Source organism: Calonectris borealis, chromosome 5, assembly GCF_964195595.1.
Source record: "Calonectris borealis chromosome 5, bCalBor7.hap1.2, whole genome shotgun sequence".
Classification (NCBI taxonomy): domain Eukaryota; kingdom Metazoa; phylum Chordata; class Aves; order Procellariiformes; family Procellariidae; genus Calonectris; species Calonectris borealis.
Genome location: NC_134316.1, coordinates 17,910,182 through 17,932,597, shown reverse-complemented (window position 1 = coordinate 17,932,597; position 22,416 = coordinate 17,910,182). Strand labels below are relative to the sequence as shown.

Here is a 22,416-nt window from a genome sequence, read left to right as displayed (position 1 = left end):
AAAAGCTGGAAGGTGTTGCTTTGTGTTGTAGTGATCACTAGATTCAGACTAATCACTGAGTAGAGCAAAATATCAATGAAATTTACAGTTCCAAGCTTGGCAGATGAAATACCTGAATATTTTTGAATGATCTTTTAGCTTAACTTTGACAGAACCAGTCTCGATCAGTCATCACTCAGAAAAAAGCAGCCTGTTGTCTCTTGGATAGATGAATGTAAATTTGGTTATCAAAGAAGAGAAACATTCAAAGAGGTATTTGTCTTTATAAATAAGGTCTTGCACTTGAATGGAGTAAGAAACATTTTGATTTAAGTGGTTAAGGTATTGTGTATACATACCACTGTTCAGCTTTTACTTAAATAGTACAAAACACTTAACCAAATGTCTGTGTAACTGGCCGGTAACTGTAACTGTATTCTGTAACTGGCTAATGCAAGACAAAGTTTGGACCTGTACTGCCAAGGGAACTGTGGGTCCATAGTCTTCGTTCTCTCACTGGAATTGTGCTGCATAGTTAACAACTATGATGACTGAAAATTAGATTTTGCTGGAAGAGGCATTACTGAGAGAGAAAAATCTAGACTTTTACATTACCTTGTCCTAAGCAATGGATCCTCTAAGTGACTGTCTCTTTGGAAAAAAATAAAAAGTAAGTCTATCTTGACCATGCAATGTAAATGTGTAACACAAAATATACTAATATACTTGTCTTTCAGAGAGTGATAATACTGATATTGAAATATGTCCTGTTCTCTTCCCATAGGCTCTCATTTTCATTTACACCCCTCTCTTTGTTAGAAATAATTTGAGATCCTGTACTGTTGGATGCTGAGTACCATCTTTCAGAATACTAAATGCTCTCAACACATATCAAAGCTGTGTTATATTTTATGTCCTAGCATTAACGTGTTGAACTTTCTCAGTGAACTTCAATGAACAGATGTGTTAATTCTTTTCCTTCTCTGTGTTTCAGATGTGCATTGACCCATCCTTGTCTGTGGCTTTGGGTGATAAGCCACCTCCCCTATATCTTTGTGAAGAATGCAGCCAGAGAATTGCAGGGTAGGTAAACTAAGAGTTGGAAGATGATCAGGTATAGTCAGGCTCCAGAGTCCAGAACTCTGGAATTATGCTTTATTTCAGTGTGATCAGTATATAATTTATATAGATAACCCTGTTGAAACGTATGGAGCACACTGCCACTCAGTATGAATAAGGATTACAGAAATTTACCCCACATGATAGGCATTTGCCGCTAGCTTGAACAGTAGTGAGTTTTAAAGTTAAGATCTCTGAATGAATAGATACTGTGGGATGCACTGACTATGATAGGGGAACCTTATTAATGTACAAACTTCTGCTTATGAAACGTTTTTTCTCCTCATCCTTTAGTTGTTGTTAAAAGCAGGACATTACAATGAAAGCTCTTTCATAGAGACTTCATTCCTTTTCTGTAACATGTATTTCGGATTATTCTCTAGGGTATACTGTGAAGCAGCAGAGTAAAGAATTGAAATTTGTCCAGGCTTGTCCATTACCTGGAAGGAATATAGCCTGAGATGAATTAACCTCACTTACTCTTTTTTTATTATTATTATTTTATTTTTATTTTTTTAAAATTCTAATTTGGTTTGCATTACTTTACAAGATCTACTAACACTTATGGGGAGTTACAATCATTAGTTCAAATGGACAAGGTTACAGGTGGTTCAGAAGCTACATGAGTTTTTTCATCCCCAGTTTAAGACACCTTTATATCACACCAGCTGTAGGAAAAGCAATTACATCTCACCTTAGATTTTTAAGTCATCATTGATTTAAAGCTGCAGGAAAAAGTAATTGAATTTGGTAGAAGCAGAGCTTCTAAGGAGACTCTCAGAAAATGGTACTGGTAAATTTTTTTTTTCTGTGTTCGTCTGTTATTCTTCACTATCCTTTCTTAGCCATCAGACTTTCAGAGTACACACTATTTTAATTTGATAAATTTATGCTTTAAAAGTAATTTTTAGAAAGCCTTGAACATGGTGGACCAACATCAGCAAAGTGGTAATTTGCAATAAGACAGGCAGAACAAAGAGAGGTAATGTAAAACACCCTGCAATTTATAAATCTACATTTGTAAAAAAGCAGCTTCCGAATAACATTAATTTAGATAAATTTCCTCTGTGCAAAAATAAATGCATAAATAAAAAATGGAAAGCTAATTAGATATACAATTTTTATAGGGATCACAGTGAATGGTTGATTGATGTTCTTCTACCACAAGGTAAGAGGTATTTTAAGGGTAGGTATAAACTAATCATAATTGTACAACCCTATGCTTAGTGATATTTCTGCATACTGTATTACTTGAAATGCTGCATTCTATTCTAAAGGAATTTTTTAGAATTTTAAAGTAGCTTGTACTTAATATTGCTTTATGTCCTTAAAGTACTATGAAAAATTGACTAATCCTCTATCTGAAATAGTATGATACTCTTTATGTGTGAGGAAGCAGAGACAACTGTACAGATTTTCAAATCTTGAAGGATCCACAGTTGGGGCCAAGTTTTTTAAAAGTATTTGTGTCCCACACTGGTGTCCAAAAAAAGGGGCTAGTTTTTCCGGTAACCTGGGTCTGATTTGAAAGCTCTTAAAGCTTCTGAAAATCTATTCAATGAACAGAAGTCTGTAAAGGATATCAGAAAAGGACATAAAATATTTTTCAATGATCCAGTCATTGATCCAATCATTGTCCCTTGGCCAGTGAGAGAGCCTGATATTCTATTATCTACCAGAATGCAGACAAAGCTTGTTGACAGACTAATCAGAATTTCCTGGGTTTACAAGGACAGTCACATATTCTCTAAAATAACCCTTTCAAGGACAGAACAGAGACAATCCCTCTCTCTTTGTTCTGCAAACTGAAAATTCTTAGGCAGTGGAGGTTTTTTTGCTGTCTCCTTTTAGTTGAAATCTAATCCAGATTAAGAATGTTTCATCCTGCGAGCTTTCACAGGCAGTGTAGGCGCATCTGAGCCACGTCTCCTACAGCATGCCACTGTAGTGTGCCTACCGGTCCGTGAGGCTGAAGCATAGGCAGAAGGTGGATGGGGATGCAGAGCACATCTCACTTAATGCATCAATGCTGTTCTTTCATTTCAGTGTAGAAATAGCCAGTAGGCCTAAGTATACAGTGTCCTACCTCATGCAGTCCAACAGGCACAGAGGTTTCAATAATATCTGGAAACACAAGTTTAGCCTCAGAGACTTTCTTGCAGCTTGTCCATTTTCCTGTGGCTGCCATAGTAAAACAGAAGGATCGTCATGCTGTGTTGATGTTTTGTATGCCTTCCCCTTACAGCTGAAATTTCTGCTATATGTCAGAAGAAGGTAAGATTCAGTCATTTGTGTGATGGGGCATGATTTGATGTTGTGTGTAGTGTCATTCCATTACTATGTGGTGCGTTCATTTTTGTACCATTCCAAATTTTCACAATTTATCCACGAATGCACTTGTTGGTGGATGGGAATGTTTCAGCAGCAAGGTTTCTTTTTGTTAAAACTGCTGATGTTTATTTGAGTTGTAGGTTTTTGTTGAAGTGGCAATTAGCAAAGCAATTCAATTATGAAGTTGAGCTCAGTTTTTATTCTATGTCTGCTTATGAAGAGGGTAGAGCAAGAGATTAATTTTAAATCTAAGTGTTTATGTCTTCTCATCTCCTTGAAGTCTTGGATTAATACTAAATTGGACAAAAATCCTACTGTAAACTGTGTATTTTTAAAAACAAATAGACTGAAAGTCTTCAGTGCTTGGCTCTAAAAAGATTGCTGACAAAAAGAATCTGCTTGCAGTACATACCAGCTAGTGTGTTTTAATAACATTTTAATAATAAGGAATACAGTATATAACATATTCTAGATCTTATGTGGTAAAGAAAACTTTTATGTTGGGCCGGATTACCAGGTGGCAAAAATAAAGGTAGCACTTATTTCAGAGGCTTGGACAGTTTCCTATGATAAGGGAGATCCTTACATAGCATAAACTGATGTGGCACAATTGATTACACTCCTAAGGATCTGCCTGTTGCTACATGTAACTTAAAAAGACATTCTGAAGTATAAGCAGGGGTTAAGAGAACTACTGTAAATTTTAGAGATTGCTCCAAGCCAGAAAGTTGAGGTTGATGACTTAAATGTTGATTTGGTGTGCTCCAAAAGAAGAACAACTGTGACATTTAAGTCCAGGCCCAGCATTTAGGCCTGAGCTCATCTTTCTGGAAGTTCAATCACACTTAGCATCAGGAGTTAGCACACAGTTGTGCTTATACATAGTGATATTGGAAATGACCGACACTTGAGCCAGTTCCCCATCGCTGACTCTCATCCCTGTTTTCAGTTCCACTTCCTGATACTTGTGGCCTGATAAAATCTTTTTTATTTTCCAGAACTGTAGTTCACATGTCAGAAGAGCTGTTGTCACGTGCTTCTCAGCGGGCTGCTGTGGCCGCCATGGCAACAGGCCAGTGCGCTATTGCAAAAGATGCCATTCGAATCATCACAGCAGTGAAGTTGGGGCAGCTGCAGAAACCCATCTTTATCAGACCTCACCACCCCCTATCAATACCCGGGAGTGTGGGGCCGAGGAACTTGTGTGTACTGTGGAAGCTGTGATCAGGTAATATGGCAGCTTATGAGGCATCAATATGTAAAGCAGGATCAGGCTTTCATGTAAATATTGCCTGCAAATATTGTGCAAGTTGATTTTAATTTCACCAGGATAAATTCAGAGCAGGGGCACTGAACCCCTGCTGCGTTACCAGAGTACCGATCAGCTGTGAGTGTTGTCCTCATGGAAGGAGTCAGCCTTGAATACTAGAATTTGATGTTATTTTATTACTGTTCTCAGGAAAATGATGAATCGGATATCTTAACCTCTAGTTATTCTTGATCAGGTACCTGCATCTAGTGCAGGAAAGCTGCATTCACTGACCACAAGCTTATTTTATAGCTTGCTGAAGGAAGCAGAGTTTCATGCTGAGCAGAGGGAGTATGAACTCAACCGCAGAAGACAGATGGGCCTATCCTCTTCCCATCACTCCCTGGACAACACAGACTTTGATAATAAAGATGATGACAAGCATGACCAACGCCTCCTGAGCCAGTTTGGAATTTGGTTCTTGGTAAGAAATTCTTCCTCTCTTTCAGTCCTCTCACTTCCCTCTCCTTTTCTTTCTGAAGCCTCAATTTTACCTCTTTTCTTCCACTTCTTGGCTTTAGTTGGATACTTCTCCGATATGTAAGCAAAAAGAAGGAGTTCTGTGAAGCTGTCAGACTTTGAGATTGCAGAACTAGTTTGTGTGGAGCTGCTCAATGCTTTCTGAGTCCTGTATAGAGTGTATAACAGAATTATTCACCCTCTCAGTTTTTTTTATTGACTTTCTATGTGCCATCATCTTCTGCTCACAAGTGCCCCTTGCTGAGTGCCATTATTTTCACCTTAAAAGGTAATCCCCTAAAGGTCTGTCTTTCACCTTCCATCTTTCAACATCACGCTCCGGAAGCTCAGCTTTCTCTCTTACCTCTGAATAGACTGGAGAAGTCTTAGTGGGCTGCTTTTCCTTCCTGCCTTCAGGTTGGTCTACCTGGATCAGTCCCAGTCATTGTACTCCAGCTAATTCACCCAGTGTGTGTTGACAGAGTGAAGCCCTGCTGGTTCTGCACCTCACAGTAGCTAGCAGAGATTATTCCAAAATAGCAGGGCTGCTGCTGGCTAGTTCATGAGCAGGTCAGGCTGGAGGCCTGGTAGATCCTCAGGAATTGGATTCTGCAATTCTCTTTAAGGAGAATTCTCCTTCTTGGGCTCTTTCCAATTCACCTTGAGCTCTCAGGATGTCTCCTCCTCGGTTACCCAGTGACAAGTGGGGAATAGTATGACCCCTCATCCATCATCTAAACAGAGATAGGGACAGCAGGGTGGCAGGTCTAGAATCCCATAAAGCCAACAAAGCTGCTCTGCTGCTTCAAGTGACTACATGAGTAAACTTTATATTCTGCTGATATCTTGTGGGTTTTGTTGTTTAACTTTGTTTTAGACTTAAAGCCTTTTATTATTTTTAATTTTTTTTTTATTGTGCTATATTGATCTATTCTGTTTCAAATGATGTTTTGTAAAGACCGAAGGTCTACATTTCCAGAAGTAGAATTGAAGTGAGAACAGAACAAGTTTTGTTACACTGTACATGCCTCATCCTTGACATTGAAAGTCTATCTTTCTGTGGTAGGGAGGGGGAGCTCACTGACTTCATACTATTCTTATAAAATCTCTTGATCTCTCTGTAGTGAGTATTGGCAGAGATGACAGCACAGATTGTGAGAAATAGTGGGTTGCTGTTTTCTTTCATAAAATGAATACCTTTTTTCTAGAAAGTGGACAGAGCTCAAGATTTCCTATTAAAAAGGCTGCCAGCTGATAACGCCTTTGAGTTAACACTCAACTGAGACAAGCAATAGGAAGCAAACACCTTAACTTCAACCTGCAATGAAGTAGAACAATGGATACTGTACTTTGAATTGGCAAGGGTGTTGTTAGCTGCCTCATCCCAAGAAAAAATGTGGAGGAAAAGCACTTGTAAGATGGGTTCTGGTCTTCTCTGGGAAGCAGTGCTGTCAGCTGTTTTCCCAGAAATGACATGAGTATTTTTCTGTTGTCCACTTGCTGCAAGGCAGCAGTCACTGGTTTCAAGTTGCCAAGTGCTGAGAGTACAGCTTTCACTAGGAAGTGGCAACAAACAGCTAACAGGTGGTTAAAGGAGCTTCCTAAATCTCCTGTCATCTGTTATTATCCATTCTTTGGATTCAGTGCAGCAACCTGACTTAAAACATTGTCTCCTGTCCCCAGAAGATACCAAGGCCTCAAATAGCAGGTAGTTAAGGACTTAGCAGTGTGCCTGGTCTGTGAATTAGGGTACAGACTTGGTCTCAGATTTGAGACAGTTTTACAGTGCAGACATCGTTTTAGAAAGAGAGATTTTGGAGAAGGGGAGAAGAATGTTAATTACTATGTGAGAATTTTTGAGGACTTAAAAACTCATATTCCTGCCCCAAATGAGGACAAAAAATCAAAATTGGAATCTCTTTGCAAAGCAAAAAACACTTATTATATTAAGTAGACATCTTCTTTCAGACTCTTTGAAACTCTTCATTTGGTTTGTCTTTTTTTCTTGTACATTTTATATATATGTGTGTATGTGTATCATATATTTTACCAGGCATTACATTACCTTTTGAAATGAAAAGTCACTTTAAAGTTCAGACCAAAAGGTTTCAGTTTCTCAAAGCAGAATTTTCAGTGTTGAAACTAAGAAACAAAAATTCAGTGCTTGTTCCCCCCCCCCCGCCTTGTTGTTATTTTCTGGTTTGGAAATGTTTTGTCAATTCTCCTTGCCACCTTTAATTCTAGAAATGAAACTTGATTTGTGTTTCTGTCTTCCAGGTAAGCCTTTGCACTCCCAGTGAGAATACACCCACAGAGAGTTTAGCAAGGCTGGTTAGCATGGTATTCCAGTGGTTTCACTCTACAGCTTACATGATGGATGATGAAGTTGGTAGCCTGGTTGAAAAGCTCAAACCCCAGTTTGTTACTAAGTGGTTGAAGACTGTTTGTGACGTCCGGTTTGATGTCATGGTTATGTGCCTCCTTCCTAAACCAATGGAGTTTGCCAGGGTAAGAATAATTTATCTGAAGGTTCCTTTATTTGCCACAGAGATTAAAGTCTTAAGTATAAAGACCATTTCTCCCCCAGCTCTGTCAAGGCAAAAGAAATCTCAGTGGTTGAGGGAGCAGTGGAGTTCAGGAATTTTTCCTCTTCAAAGCATTTTTAGTTTTAATGTGTTAGAGAGTGGGGATTATTTACAGTAATATGAAGGCAGGTAGGAAGAGTATTATAGGTATTGAAAGATACTGTACATTTTTGATAGCTGCACATTTCCATTATGCTGCTGAAGCACCCAAGCTTGTCTTTAGTAAAAGGTATCATTTGTCTGCTCCCAGGTATAAGCCTGTCCTTTACTAGTCTGCTTTACTAATATTTCTCTGTTCTTTGCATACTTCATCTCTGCAGCTGTGAATTAAGGGTCATGAAATCACACAATTGTAACCGAAAGGAACTCTGGGCATACTGATGCCCTGTATCTTCGGATACCTAATTTAAGTGACTCAGTTAAGAGACTAGTTTGCCATGGTTCGCCTTATTGGATGGAGAGGAAGAGACTTATCTGGAAGGTCATTCAGGGTGCCTAAGTGAGACCATTGCTGGAATCGCTTCTGGAAAGAGTCTTTCTTTCTGTCCGTTAATTATGAAGCAGAACTCACCACTTAACCTGGATAGTGAAGACAGGCAACAAAGGCAGGCATGTGAATATTCCTCTGTAGAAAATGAAACATCAGCATGAAAATAGGAACTTTATATTTGTGAAGGATTTAAGACTCTTTCCTCATTTATCACTGCCAACTATACCACATGTGCTTTTGTGAGAAGACGTTCATTTTGTGACCCTCTTATGTAAAATGTCCAGGGGACATGTTGGTTTTGTTTCCTAAAATTAAGTGGCTAGACTAGGAGGGGCCATAAATACTTTATGTGATATATTACATCATGAGGGATGAAGTGTCCATCCGTGGATTTTTCATGACCTAATATGTGGGATTTGCTGTACGTGTGCAGACCAGCGTGTGATGTGTCTTACTCTGAACCATTGCTCTGAAGATACACCTGGCTGTGGGAGGATTGGAGGGCAGCTGAGGAAATTTAAGAGGTGGATGGATGAATTGAATGTTAGAACTGAAGAAAAGAGATCAGGGCTTTGAGGCTAAAGGGGGAAGGAAGGACTGAACCTCATGCTGTAATCTGTTATGGATCTTTTTCTTGGATCCAGCCCCTTTTTTTGAGTTTTATTACCCCCACTGCAATACGTAAGACTAGACTGACAACTTGCCAGATTTGCAAGGGTTCACTAGAACATGAAGACAAACAGCCATGAAATTAGCTGTGATGAATGGAGAAAAAATAGTTTGTTGGCTGAGATTGCCAGTAGTTGCTGCCAAAACAGCAGGCATCGCTAGAGCCATTAGTCAGGAACAGCAGATGTGACCTGAGGTCAGTTAGAATAATTAATCTCTGTAGGCCAGTTATTTATTTACTTAGGAGTATATTTTTTGGCTTCCATCACTGAGAACCTTCCCTCAAAAAAATCCAAAACAAGACAACCACAAAAGAACACCTGGTATAGACCAAGTTTTTCAGAATAAAGACGCAGCACTGTAACAAGTTGCCCAGAGCAAATAATTGAAGGTGCAAATTTGACCAAACAAATCTGTCCCTAGTTGAGAACTGTAAACAATGAGAGGTGTCATGGCCTGGAAGTGAGCAAACTTCATCTAAATCTTGGACAGTGCTTTTGTGTACTGTGGGTCAAATGAGAGGAATAAAACAATGCAATCCTCATGGCTGAATTCTAAATTCAGGCTGGAAGGTGCTGATGATCACCCCACACAATTTCTTGGCTGCAACACACTGAGCAAATTTATGGTGCTGGGCAAGTTACAGGAACTAGAAATATCGTTCATCAGTATGATTCCTGGAAATACCCACAGGTTGGTGGATACTGGGACAAATCATGTAGTGCTGTGACCCAATTAAAAGAAGGGCTGAATCGAATCCTTTGCTTGATTCCGTACAATGTGATAAACCAGCCGGTGTGGGAATGTATCATGCCAGAATGGTTGGAAGCTATAAGGATGGAAGTGCCTGATAATCAACTGAAAGAGTTCCGGGAAGTGTTGAGGTATGTAGACATATGTAGGAACCATTCTATCGTTGCGTATGTTGATTGTTGAGGGTTTTAGCATAATAAGATGGTGACAACAAATAAAAATGCCTGTGTGCAATAGACAGTAGTGAGTGAATGCTTCTGAATTCTTTATGACTTACATTTAGACTAAAGCACTTAAGCTTTGGGAAAGTTTCCTTTTGTCGCTCCTGATATCCTCGAGTCTGTATCAGGAGCCAACTACATGGATGCTTCTTTGCTGTGAGCAAGGCACATTTTCAGTGGCTTCTTGCACTGTGGTGAAGAAGCATCTTTCTGCTCCTGGCCAGCTGTTGATGAGAAATGGTGGGGATTAGTAGAGCTGGCACTGAAAGAGTAATGATTTGTATTGATTTAGCTAGTATCTTCCCCTGTTGAGCAAAGAAAACACCAGAATAAGAATGGTGGGTGACTCATAATTTCATGGCTGGTGCATGCCTTTGACAATAACACTTCACATTGCCTTTTAACTGATGAAGAGACTCTGAAACTGACTGTAAGTTTATATTTGTAGGTATTGATATGAACTTTTTTAGTGTAAACATGGAATAGCGGAGGAGTGGTGAGCTGAGAAATTTTCCAATTTTTACATTGGATGTTGAAAAAGATATTGCTGTCAAATAAAACTGGGCATATGAGGTGCATCACCAACTTCAGAGATGACCTTGTGCAGGCAGGACAGGTGGTATCAGCAACCTAGCTCAACTCCTGTGGAGGGTGGGGATGCAAGTAAGATTATAAAAGCATCATCAGTGCTGGTAGTGGGATTGTCTTTCTAACAGTTTTATGTTATATCTCACGCAGTGTATGCCATGGTAACTCAGTGATGCTATATTTTTTTTCTACTTTTCAGCAAAATGTTTGACATTGAACTTTGCCCTCTCCCTTTCTCCATGGAGGAGATGTTTGGCTTCATTAGCTGTCGATTCACAGGGTACCCATCTTCTGTGCAAGAGCAAGCATTGCTTTGGCTGCATGTAAGTGTCCCCTCTTGACAAGTCATGCTGAAGCAGCTTATGATTTTGGAAAAGAAAAAAAAAAAGAGGGGGGGGAGAGGAAGAAACCACTTTTCCAAGAATCATGGAACCTTTCTGCCCTTTGCTTAGCCCCAGTGTAAGGATGGTTGGTAAACAGATCCCAGCAAGCTTTATGTTACTAGCCCATCACGGGCAATATAATGGAAACCTGGAGATTCCTTTTACCTTTGAATGTCAGTTGTGTCTTTAGGGCCATTCAGCTGTCTGACTTTTTGGCAGCAGTAGTTTTTAGTCTCCACAGAATTTGGTCTGTAGATTCCAAAATTAATTCCAGACTCCAGAAGCAGCTGTTGTTCCCGATTATGAAGATCTGGATTAGGCTAGCTCTGTACCCATCAAGCTTTCTGCTGCTCTGGCCCTTTTGTGCTATATTTGCCCACAAAGCTGGCATTCACCCAGTGTTCATATTCAAAAGCTACAGCGACAATCATGTGAGCTGGGGACAGTGAATTCAGAAGGGTATAAAATTTTCCACGGTACCTCAGAATAATACCTATATTCTTCATTGTCACTTCTTTTCTGCTGAGGGTTATTTTGGTTTAAGCCTCTGCAAAGACCAATTTACCTGATGACTGTAGCAATTTTCATGTATGCAGAGTTTTCAAGTAAAGTATGATTTTTTTTTTTTAGATTTTTCTTGACCTAATAACAGTTAATGACAAGTACGAATGAGCTCATATTTGTCTGAGTGTTGGTGGCAAAATAGGTGATGAATATTGCCTCAGTGATTTGCAGATAACCATCCTGTCACTATGTTGACACCTGTAGGCAACTATTCTGACTGGATTCTTAGAATAAATACAGGAATTCAGTTTTAAGTAATAATAAATATAGTAAATAGTTATTCATCCAAGTATTGGTAATACTTTTGGTTTACAGAAATACTTTTGTGGAACAATTCTATATCCCCGTGTGTGTGTGCATAAAACGGATCTCAAGGCGCACCAAGCAGATGCCAACAAATATTTTGAAAATACCCCTTTTTTTGCCAGTTCTTTTTTGCTCTGATTCTAACAGAAATCTAAGCTTGCAGCTGAACTTGCTGAACTGAGGATCATGTGATAAAGGTGCTTATAAAGTGGCTGGCACTTTTGATCAAGCTTGAAACTCATGCTTTTTTATTTATTGTCTTTCCTCAGGTGTTATCTGAACTAGACATTGTTGTTCCTCTTCAGTTACTAATTAGCATGTTTTCTGATGGAGTTAATTCTGTAAAAGAGTTAGCAAATCAAAGAAAATCGAGAGTCAGTGAACTGGCGGGAAATCTTGCAGCTCGGAGGGTAACTGTTATTTATCCTGCTTATTATTTTGCTTAGAACAGTTTTCCTAATAGAATGCATGTGAAGAATTAAAAAGTCATCTTTCAATATGGCAGCATTTGATTGGAAACACTATAAATTTAGAAAGAACGGACAAACTTACTGTCTGGTCTTTCAGACCATAGCTGGCCTAAAAATAGACCTCATGTGTCATCTAACTGTGTATCTCACTGGAACACTTAGAGGTCCTCAGGGTTTTAGGTGGCTTACTGTGGTGTGGACATAAATCAACGTAGACATGCACATCTTGTTACCATTGTGTCTAGTTCATTTCCAGCTACGTGTATCCTTGGTATAGCCTTACGCTGTTTTCTTGAGAGAGTCTCCTTTATTAGCCTCCTACTATTGAAGTTCATGTCCCTGGATCATGGAGCAGATAATTTTAACCTGATGGCCAGTTTACTGCCTGCACCAATTTTCTGTTTGGTTTATGATGTTAAAATTTCTCCTTAGTAGGAATAAGATAATGGATGTCAGCCACTTAGCTTAAGAGAATGTATACATCTGTGCAGAATATGATTCCTGTACTTCTATCATATTTTATCATTTAATGGCATTAAGGGACACCTGTAGATTCTGCAAAAAGCTATGGAAGGGAATAGTAAGGCTGTCAAAGTTCTTGCCAGTTTCTGCAGTTTCATGTAGAATCAGGTTGCTTAAATGTGTAACAGTCATTTTGATGTGTTGATTCTTTATGTCTTCAGGTAAGCATTGCTTCTGACCCTGGGCGCAGAGTTCAGCACAACATGCTGAGTCCTTTCCCAAGCCCCTTCCAGAGCCCATTTCGGAGTCCAATACGTAGTCCTTTTCATAGCCCTTTCAAGAACTTTGGACACACCAGTGGAAAGACAATTGATTTTGACTGTGAAGATGATGAAATGAATCTTAATTGCTTCATTCTGATGTTTGATCTCATCTTGAAGCAGGTACTCGCAGAAGAAAAACAGGTTGAGGGGACACTGAAGTTCTGTAGTCACTTTTGGCTCTCCTTTAATCCTGTACTGAGTCACTTTCTGCTAAGGGACTGGCATGAAGTATAAGGCATTTAAATCCCTCTACAGATGTCATCTGCCTTTACTCATATAGGAGTCATGTTCAATCAAGAGAAGTTAGATACCTCCGCATTCATGTTAGATAGCTCATATGAGTGAAAGGAACTTCTCCTTGGAGATATGTTCATTTCTACAGACTAGAAGCAGAGGCTTGTTCATAGCTTAGATTAGCTGCATAATTTTTGGATAGCTAAATTTGTATGTTGTGAATCCAAGGCCAAGTGTTTTGGATAACTGTCTCCAGGTAAGATTCATGGACCCTGTGCTTGAAATTGTCTGTTTACTCCAGCTGTTTGAGCTTGGGCCTCAACACCAGTGGCAATTTAAAATTGTGAGTTGCAATTTATCTCAAACTCTTCGCCGTACTATAATATATCACTGGCAGAAATGTGGGAATAGGCAGAATAGTTAGTACTCTGGCTTTTAGATAAATAATAAATCCTTACTCTTTTCACTCTCTTTCAGATGGAACTCCAGGATGATGGTGTCACTTTGGGCTTAGAGAACAGCATTTCAAAAGATATAATATCCATCATAAACAATGTGTTCCAGGCACCCTGGGGTGGTTCTCACACCTGTCAGAAAGATGAAAAAGCAGTTGAATGTGGTCTGTGTCAGTCCAGCATTCTGTGTTACCAGCTGGGTTTTGAGCTGCTGGAACAGCTTGCTCCAAAAGAAGAAATCAGGCTTGTGGTAAGTAGACCAGGAAAGGGCCTATATTATTGGTGTGCTGAAACTCCTCTTCTTCATTGTTCTCATTACATTGTGCACAAGGGAGCAAAGGTGCTCTGACTTTTGGCATGGAGGATTTGGGAGGGTAAAGCAAAATGCCACTGAATTGTAAAATTTCCCAAGTTTGAACTGATTCAAAGAAGGGAAGATGACAATATTCATCCAGTATGAACTCTTCCCCCATCAACATTGAAGCGCTGTTTCACTTTGGAAGGACACTCCTATGTGAAATGTTAATACTTAGTGCTTTTCATCTTCTTTTAAAAGCTAAGAGTGGATATTTTGAAATGATTAATGATTTTGAGTGAATCAGTTGTCAAATGAGCAAGCCTTAGTTGGTGCTTGATTTTTGAAAATGCTGAGCACTGTTGAAAAACAGAATATACTTCAGGTTGAATATCCAGCTTTATCAAACAGAGATATGTACTCTCCAATTGCTAGTCATCATTAAAGTCCTCTGTAGCTTTGCAGAAGAATTACCTGTGGTGTGATGAATTTATTTTAAGCTATAGGTCTGTTATACGTAACTGATGCATCTGGCAGTTCAGAAGACAGCATAATCCCCCTTATTCTGAGTGCTCATTTGCTGTGGCATGGTAGTGGCAGGATATTTATTAGTAATTTTTTTTTGGTGGTAAGCATAGTGTTGCCTTTTGATGTGTAAAAGTTTCAGAATTCCATTTGGATCTGTATGCTAATAGCAGGTATTGTGCATGTGGTATTCAGTAACTTGTGCTAGAAAAATCATCTCATGCCCTTTCAGTTCAGATTCTCACCTCAGCTGAAAAGTAGCAAGTGGTGAAGTCTTTTGAGTGCTGGGGCTCGGTACCGTTTCTAGGATCCACCTTGTGTTTTATAACATAAAGGTCACAATGGCAATCTGTAATCCTGAGCTCCTGGCCACAGGCAGAAGTAACTCCAGCCTGGTCCTTTTTTCAATGTAACTCTACAGTAGTGTAGGAAACACGCCTTGCTCTTGTCTGTTACTCCTCTGAGGCAAGGATGACAAGTTTGGTGAAATCATCACCCTGTGATTGGATCGATGTCAGCTCCAATATGGATATACAGTTTTTGTTAAGTGGTATATCCCTTAAATCCATGTTTGAAACATAGTCTTCTTGTCGGTATGCATTTGTTGATGCAGAATTTTAGATATGCAAGTGATTTGAATGCACAAGTGGACATGGAACTAGGCAGTGTCGGCCTCATTTGCCAAATGTAACTAAACAGCAGGATATGGCCTCATGTATTTAGATAACATCAAGAAATGAATTTAACTTATTATATTCTTAAAGGAGCCAACAGATAACCTCGAGGATAGTCTTCTGTATACTAGACCTGAGTTTATTATAGGAACTGAAGGAGAAGAGGAAGACAAATCGGCACCAAAACATGGAGAAAACCCAGGAAATCACACAGAGACCACAGAAAATGCTGGTAGGTGGAGGGTGAGAAGGTTGAGTATCTCAGTAAGGCTTTAAATGAAACGCTTCTACTCATATAGAATACAAGGTTCTGAAGCAGTCTTTCAGGTCCAGCAATGCACAGTCACTGTTTTCTCATGCATTTAATTCTTTCAATGTACTAATTAAATAGGAAGGCTGTATTTATGTTGATAGCAAGTGTGACTGTCTCTCAAAAAAGTGTTAGAAGAAATCTTGGCTTTTTGTACGTAAAAAGTAGCAAAAACATTACATGCCAAATTCCATGCTGTTGTAACTTTACTGACTGCAGGGTTACTGTGGCTGGAATTAATTTCTCTCTCATCACTTTGACATTCTTTAGTTTCATTTTGAATCCACAGATGAGAGAACTTTAACAACATTTTATGTAACTTACATTTTTAACAGCAGTAAAGAATGACACAGAAAGAAAATTTTGCTATCAGCAACTTCCAGTTACCTTGAGGCTCATATACACTATATTGCAGGTAACGTTGATTACTTGTTTATTTAGTTTGAATTTTTGGTTAAGTGGTGCCATTGTGTTAAGAGTAGGACATCTGCTTACACAGGAAATGTCAAGGTTTGAAGAACCAGACATTCTTTTTAACATGCTGAACTGTCTGAAGATCCTGTGTCTTCATGGGGAATGCCTGTATATAGCAAGGAAGGACCATCCACAATTTCTTGCCTATATTCAAGACCACATGCTGATTGCAAGGTAGGTTTTTATCACACATTTTGTCTTCATACTTCATTGATTCTCCAACTATACATTCGTTGTTGGAATGAAAGAATTTGCAGGTTTAGTGTGGAAAATTAACAGAAGGTGGTAGGGAAGTGTGGAAAGGTTAAGTAACTGTATAAGGGCACATCGCACAGGCTAATTAAGAAGTTGCAAATGAAACCAAGGTACCCTGCATTGTCCATCATGGCTACTCTGTCATACACTACTTGTTTTGCAGTAAGTCAGAGTTTCTCATATGAATAATAGCTTTGTCTGAGACTGAGGTATCTTCCCTGACTCTACAAAATAAAAGCATTAAAGCTGAGAGAACAACAGTATTGCACTTTATTTTTAAGAGGTAAAGGAAGTTTTTTCATTTAGAATCAGAGTGAATTGGATTGAAATTTTAAGATTCTCTTTGGAGAAAGGGACTTTTGCAGAAGACTCACTGAATAAACATCAGCATATGATGTTCTGAAATAGAGAGTGTTCATCAGCGCTTACAGCTGCTCTATATCAATTTCATTAAGCACCTCCCTAGACTGTAGGGTTTTAGCAGCCTAGAGAAACTGTCCTGAATCTAAATACCAGCAAATTGTGAATACCTGACATCTTAGTCATTCGTGGATGCACATGATTCGTGGTGCCAAGACAGTTCATGTGGCTTATGTGCTGAAGCTGGTCGTGCTGAAACTGCTAATTCATAGCATAGATTATGTTCCATGGCAGTTGTGCCTTGAATTAGGCAAACTCTTGTCAAATCTGAAGTGTTTCAATGTAAGGAATGTTTGAACCTGGATTTTCAAGAAAAACTGCTGTAGTTGAAGATTTGCGAGTAGCTCTGTTCTCCTGCCAGCGGCTCTGTAGTATTCACATAAATACCCAGGATGGCTCATAGAGATTTTCATGAAAAGTGCATTCCCACCAACAATACAGTGTAGACATTTAGAAGAAAGGGTGTCAAGGGAGTGTTTTTCTAGCAGGCTTGCTTTTTTTGGTCTTTCCAGCTTATGGGGAGTTGTGAAGTCTGAGTTCTCTCAGCTTTCTTCCCTGGCAGTCCCACTTCTTCTTCATGCACTTTCGCTTCCCCATGGAGCTGACATTTTCTGGACAATCATAAACAGCAATTTCAACAGCAAAGATTGGAAGATGAGATTTGAAGCAGGTAGGCCTGAGAAATGAACACTATTTGCTCTCTGTTGCTTCGCTGAAGAAGTAGAGCTTTCCCAGCTATAACTGGGGAGACCTATAATAGATGATTATCTTTTTGCTGCTTTGGGGAGCTTTGGAGATAGTCTGGTGCAAAACTATGGCACAACAATGCAGTAAAATAGAGGAGAACATGAGACGTTTTGGATAATCAAAGTAAAATCAAAATTACAACACTTGCCAGCTATTTTTTGTTGTTACTTTCTCAGATGTGCATATTTCTAGGAGAGATATATTAACCAGGACATAAAGAAGCCATTACCTAAATTAATATGCATATTTTCTTTGTCTGGGGACATGGCTGGTACAGTGGAGAAGGTGGCTGTGTTGTGCAGATTTTTGGATATTCACTCTGTGACAAAAAACCACCTACTGAAGTACTCTTTGGCTCATGCATTCTGCTGTTTCCTCACTGCTGTGGAAGATGTCAACCCAGCAGTAGCTACAAGAGCTGGGCTATTACTTGACACCATAAAGAGGCCAGCTTTACAGGTAGGTTCGTTATATGGGGAAAAAATATATTCAAACAGGAATCTGGGTTTTCGCCCAAAGTTCAAAGTGGTTCAGGCATACAGCATCACGGTCCCTGCTAATATCTCTTTAGGCAAGCCTTACGGGTCTTGGTAATTGACATATGCACAGAATAGCCAAGGGAAATGATACTGCCCTAGCCCCAACTTAGAATCATAGAATCATTTAGGTTGGAAAAGAACTTTAAGATCATTGAGTCCAACTGTAAAAACTCTGATGACTATTACTATTGCATTTGAACTGCTATCGTAGAAAGCTGTAAATGTTTTTTTATTATTTTAAAATTTATTGATATTTTTCAATTTTAAAAAAAATATTTGTAAGTCTTATGACCCTGCTGAGCTGACAGTGAGTAAATATATTCAAGCAAAACCAAACATGGTCTTGATCTTTTCAAGATTTACTTAGGCATCTAATTTTAAGCGTGTGAGAGACCCTGCCAGTCAGAATTCTCATGATTAAAACTAAGCAGATATGAAAGTGGCTCAGAGCCTATGTATACAAGCAAGATAAAAAAAAAATTCTCACAGTACACAATTTAGTAGAATGAATATGTATTTTAAAAAGTTCAGTGTTACTGCCTATAAAAAAGTGTTAATACTTGCTAGTTTTATTCCATATAGTGCGTTTTCAAAATAGTTTCCAGAGAACTTGAATTCACTGAGACTGTTACCAGTATACTGCACTTTCATATTTAATGTGTGGGTTTTCTTCTCAAACATAAGTCTTGATACTACACCCAAAATTCTAGTGCAAATAAAATACAGAAGCATTTTGAGACAAAGTGCTTCTGATATACTTCACCGCATACTCTTTCTTCCTCTGTTTGGGCTTGGTGATTCATTCTTTTTGTAATTAAGGGCTTGATTCAGTTGCCTAAATATAAGCTTTTTCTCAGGCAGGGGTGTGTGAAGAGAATACTTTGATATTGTGTACCAAATATGCAGTAGGGCAGAACTTTGCCTACACCTTTGTATTCCTCAAAATCTTAGCAAATTCTACATTCTAAATATGATATTGATTTATCTCCTTACTTACCTTACTTTTCCACTGGTATCAGTAGCATTAGTTCTGATTTAAAGGACTTGGTAGGAAAAAGGAGCTAAACCTTTATTCTGTACTAATTAACAGGAGAAGTTGAGAGCTTTGACCTCCCTTTGCTTTAAAAAATACTTAGAGTTTTCAGATCTCAGTTCTGTGTTGTTGTGTTGTTTTTTTTTTCCCCTCTGTAGGGTCTCTGCCTCTGCCTTGATTTCCAGTTTGACACAGTTGTCAAGGACAGGCCCACAATTCTTAGTAAGCTTTTGCTACTTCATTTTCTAAAAGCGGATATTCCAGCTTTGAGCTGGGAGTTCTTTGTGAATCGTTTTGAGACCCTGTCTCTGGAAGCACAGCTTCATCTGGACTGCAATAAAGAATTCCCTTTCCCAACAAGTAAGCAGAGTCCAAATCAATCTGATCACCTTTTGTCAGCTTCTGGAATTTCAGCTGCCTGCAAGGGTCTGAGATCTAGGTCTCACCTGTATAAATTCTCTGAAATTAAGTAATCTTTCAGGCCAAAAGAGAATAATTTAAAGTGAGCATTTTTTGACTGCCCAGATACAGATTAGGCTATATTCTGTCACACCTTTGGACATCATGTTTTACTCTCACTAGGATATGATTGCCAGCCTTGGTTGAAAAGTGGTCTGGTTCTGTGATCAGCTGCAACCTGCATTAACCCGCCTGTTCTTTTGTAGATGTTCTTATGCTATCAACATTGCTATTCTCCAAGGCCTAAGTCATGCCTGACCCTGTTCTGTAGCGGTCTGTACAAAGACAGCCCTAGGAGCTGTATGACCCTTGAAAAACAAACAGATGTATGGGCACAGCACAAGAGGTACACGGACTCTTAGAGCTGGTGCTTAGTTAACTATTCCTGCAGTGACAAATGTTTGTAAATGTTTGTCCTGTTCATACTTGGTTTCTTGATGAGACACCACGTCTCCTTCCATTCACTAGGGGGGGCTAAAAAATAATTTGTGCATGATTGTTTAACATGCTGAGTAATTGAAAACTTCCTTACCCAAGTGGTGGCCCATGAGGCAGACCTATTTCCATCTGATTTGCTTGGAGGAGGTGGGGACAGCTGTTTGGATAGCATGTGGTCCCTCAGCCTCCCTAATGCCTCCTCCTATGCTTGCATGGAGCCCAGTGCCTAAAAAAGCCCAGGTGCTGCTGCTGCATCCATAGAGAAGATGGGAGGAACTGCAAACATATTTTCTTCTCCATATGTGAGTAGCTTGACCCAAAGCTGGGAACTGCTGCTGTGGCCTGAGGAGGGAATTTCGGCACTAGTTTCTAGCACCTCTGGCTGCAAATGTAGGGTCATATCTTTAAATATGAATATTTGGGAGTGATTTAAAATTTAAAATATGCAAAAGATATTTTTCAAGTTTCTTTTTAACCTCTTTCTTTGCCTTTTCAAAGACATAAGTGATGCAAAGGATGGGCTTACTGGCTTTAGTTGCTCAGATAATTAAACTCAAAGAGTTTGAATGCACTATAGACATGAGTATAGAAAAGTATCGGTGGCCCCATTAAGACATACAGTGATACACCACTATAAGACACACAGTGGTAACACCACTATAAAGGCATAATCACACTCACAGATTTTTGGAGGCGCTGTTCAAATCCAGGATGATAGGTGTAGGCAGGACAGGAGGTCAGTGAGGCAAAACTAGAGGCCACATTTGGGTATGAGTGCACTTAATGTGATCCATACTCACGAGATTCCTGCTATTTTAAATAGAGGGCATCTCATATTCCCTTAGCCTGAAATTCAGGTTTTGGTTTCAAGAACCTGTTTTTGTCCAATCTCTAAAGAAAGTAGTAACAGCATAATTTTTTAAACACAGTTATGCCATTTGGGGTTTTATGGATTTCAGAATGAGAGCATGCAGATGAGTACCTTGCAGATGGACCCTCGAGCCCATATGAAGCTTTCTTGACTTGAGTGGGACCTGGGGCCCAGTTGCATTTGGCACTTGGCAGCATTAGGGCCTCACCATGCTGTGGAATGAATCCTAACTTGGTCAATTGCATTTGCAAAGCTATCACTGCTGTCCGGACAAATGTCGCCAACCTCAGTGATGCAGCAATGTGGAAGATCAAGAGGGCTCGTTTCGCACGTAATCGTCAGAAGAGTGTGCGTTCCCTGAGGGACAGTGTGAAGGGACCAGTGGAGTCAAAGAGAGCGCTCTCCCTTCCAGAAACCTTAACCACCAAAATTCGTTGAGTATCTATTTATATTTTTGTGACACGCCTGTATCTTCTCCCTTAGGATCGTATCCTGTTGCTGGGTACACATCGGAATTGTCAATATTTATCCAATTGGGATAGGAAATCTAGGTTTCTGACTGATTTGGGCATTATTCAGATAATGACAAGTTAGTGAGTTTGACAAAGAACATAGACAAACGTTATGTCTATGCTGTGCTTTTTTAAAATGCCAGAACAAAATGCTCCAAGACTAGTTTGTGGATAGATCTTAATTTTTATTTGTGGCTAATACACAATAGTTTTGTCTAAAATAGATACAGTGTTTACAGAAAAATTCCTCTGTTACTAATTTATTTATTAATTGTAATTATTAATCAGTGTATGCAGCATACGCTAGACATCTTAAAACCAACTGTTAATGTTTCAAATGAGCTTTTGGATATCTTCAGAATTCCTTTGTTAAGAAAACAACGTCCATGCAACACATCTTTCCTGCCAGCTTGTATAGGAGGACCTAGGTGCTGGAAATCCATAGGCCTGTATGGAGCGCTGTACAGCTATCCTTCCAAGCAGAAATAAAGCTTACCCATTCTCATTTAGAGAATTTTACAAACACAGATTAGTCTTTATATTCAAATTGGACCTCTCACATTGCTCCTACCCATATAATAGGAACTGATAAAATGTTCAAACCTGGGTGCTGGTGAACTGTTAATTTAAAAGGTAATTTCTTTTCTCCAAAACAAACACCACGATATTTTGGGACTCTTAGGTAATCCGTCTTGACTGATTTCTGATCCTGCGTAGGGGCTCCTGTGTGGTGACTCTTGTACCAGCAAAACTGAACGATGGAGAAAACTGGAGTTATAGAACATGGTGCACAAAATCTGTAGGGCATAGAAGTGACATGTTTTAAACGGTTACACTCACTGCCTGACAACATTGCATGAGTAAATGAACATAAACATGCTAGCACTGAATATATGCTGAAGTATGTCAGTACTGCCTTTTTAAACAGAGTTGCTCTTTCTTGTTTTGGTTTTTTTTTGTGGTTTTTTTTTTTGTTTTTTTTGTTTTTTTTAAGCTTTGAGCTTGACCAGACACGAGCAGTCTGCTCCAGCACTTGGAGGAACACCAGAGCAAACACCAGGTAGGTTTGACAAGGGGGGTGTTTTGATGGAAAAGAAAGGCACTAGTGCTTTCTTGCTGACTCATGAGATGAAATTATGCAAGATGGAAGTTGTCTGAAAGGCA

At 39.2% G+C, this 22,416-nt stretch overlaps 1 protein-coding gene across 2 annotated transcripts in view; it reads left to right on the top strand.

The window, feature by feature from the left end:
• The window catches only part of UNC79 (unc-79 subunit of NALCN channel complex), a 99,012-nt gene that overhangs the window by 7,671 nt on the left and 68,925 nt on the right, over positions 1-22,416 (top strand). For both annotated transcript variants that reach the window (XM_075151189.1, XM_075151188.1), the window contains exons 6-24: positions 974-1,062; positions 2,226-2,266; positions 3,344-3,372; positions 4,428-4,657; positions 4,991-5,162; positions 7,475-7,705; positions 9,635-9,825; positions 10,703-10,826; positions 12,026-12,166; positions 12,910-13,131; positions 13,723-13,950; positions 15,285-15,426; positions 15,840-15,919; positions 16,004-16,152; positions 17,166-17,323; positions 17,678-17,859; positions 19,131-19,332; positions 20,994-21,173; positions 22,247-22,312. In XM_075151189.1, the coding sequence (XP_075007290.1) occupies positions 974-1,062; positions 2,226-2,266; positions 3,344-3,372; positions 4,428-4,657; positions 4,991-5,162; positions 7,475-7,705; positions 9,635-9,825; positions 10,703-10,826; positions 12,026-12,166; positions 12,910-13,131; positions 13,723-13,950; positions 15,285-15,426; positions 15,840-15,919; positions 16,004-16,152; positions 17,166-17,323; positions 17,678-17,859; positions 19,131-19,332; positions 20,994-21,173; positions 22,247-22,312 (2,857 nt within the window). The remainder of the gene's footprint in view (positions 1-973; positions 1,063-2,225; positions 2,267-3,343; positions 3,373-4,427; positions 4,658-4,990; positions 5,163-7,474; positions 7,706-9,634; positions 9,826-10,702; positions 10,827-12,025; positions 12,167-12,909; positions 13,132-13,722; positions 13,951-15,284; positions 15,427-15,839; positions 15,920-16,003; positions 16,153-17,165; positions 17,324-17,677; positions 17,860-19,130; positions 19,333-20,993; positions 21,174-22,246; positions 22,313-22,416) is intronic.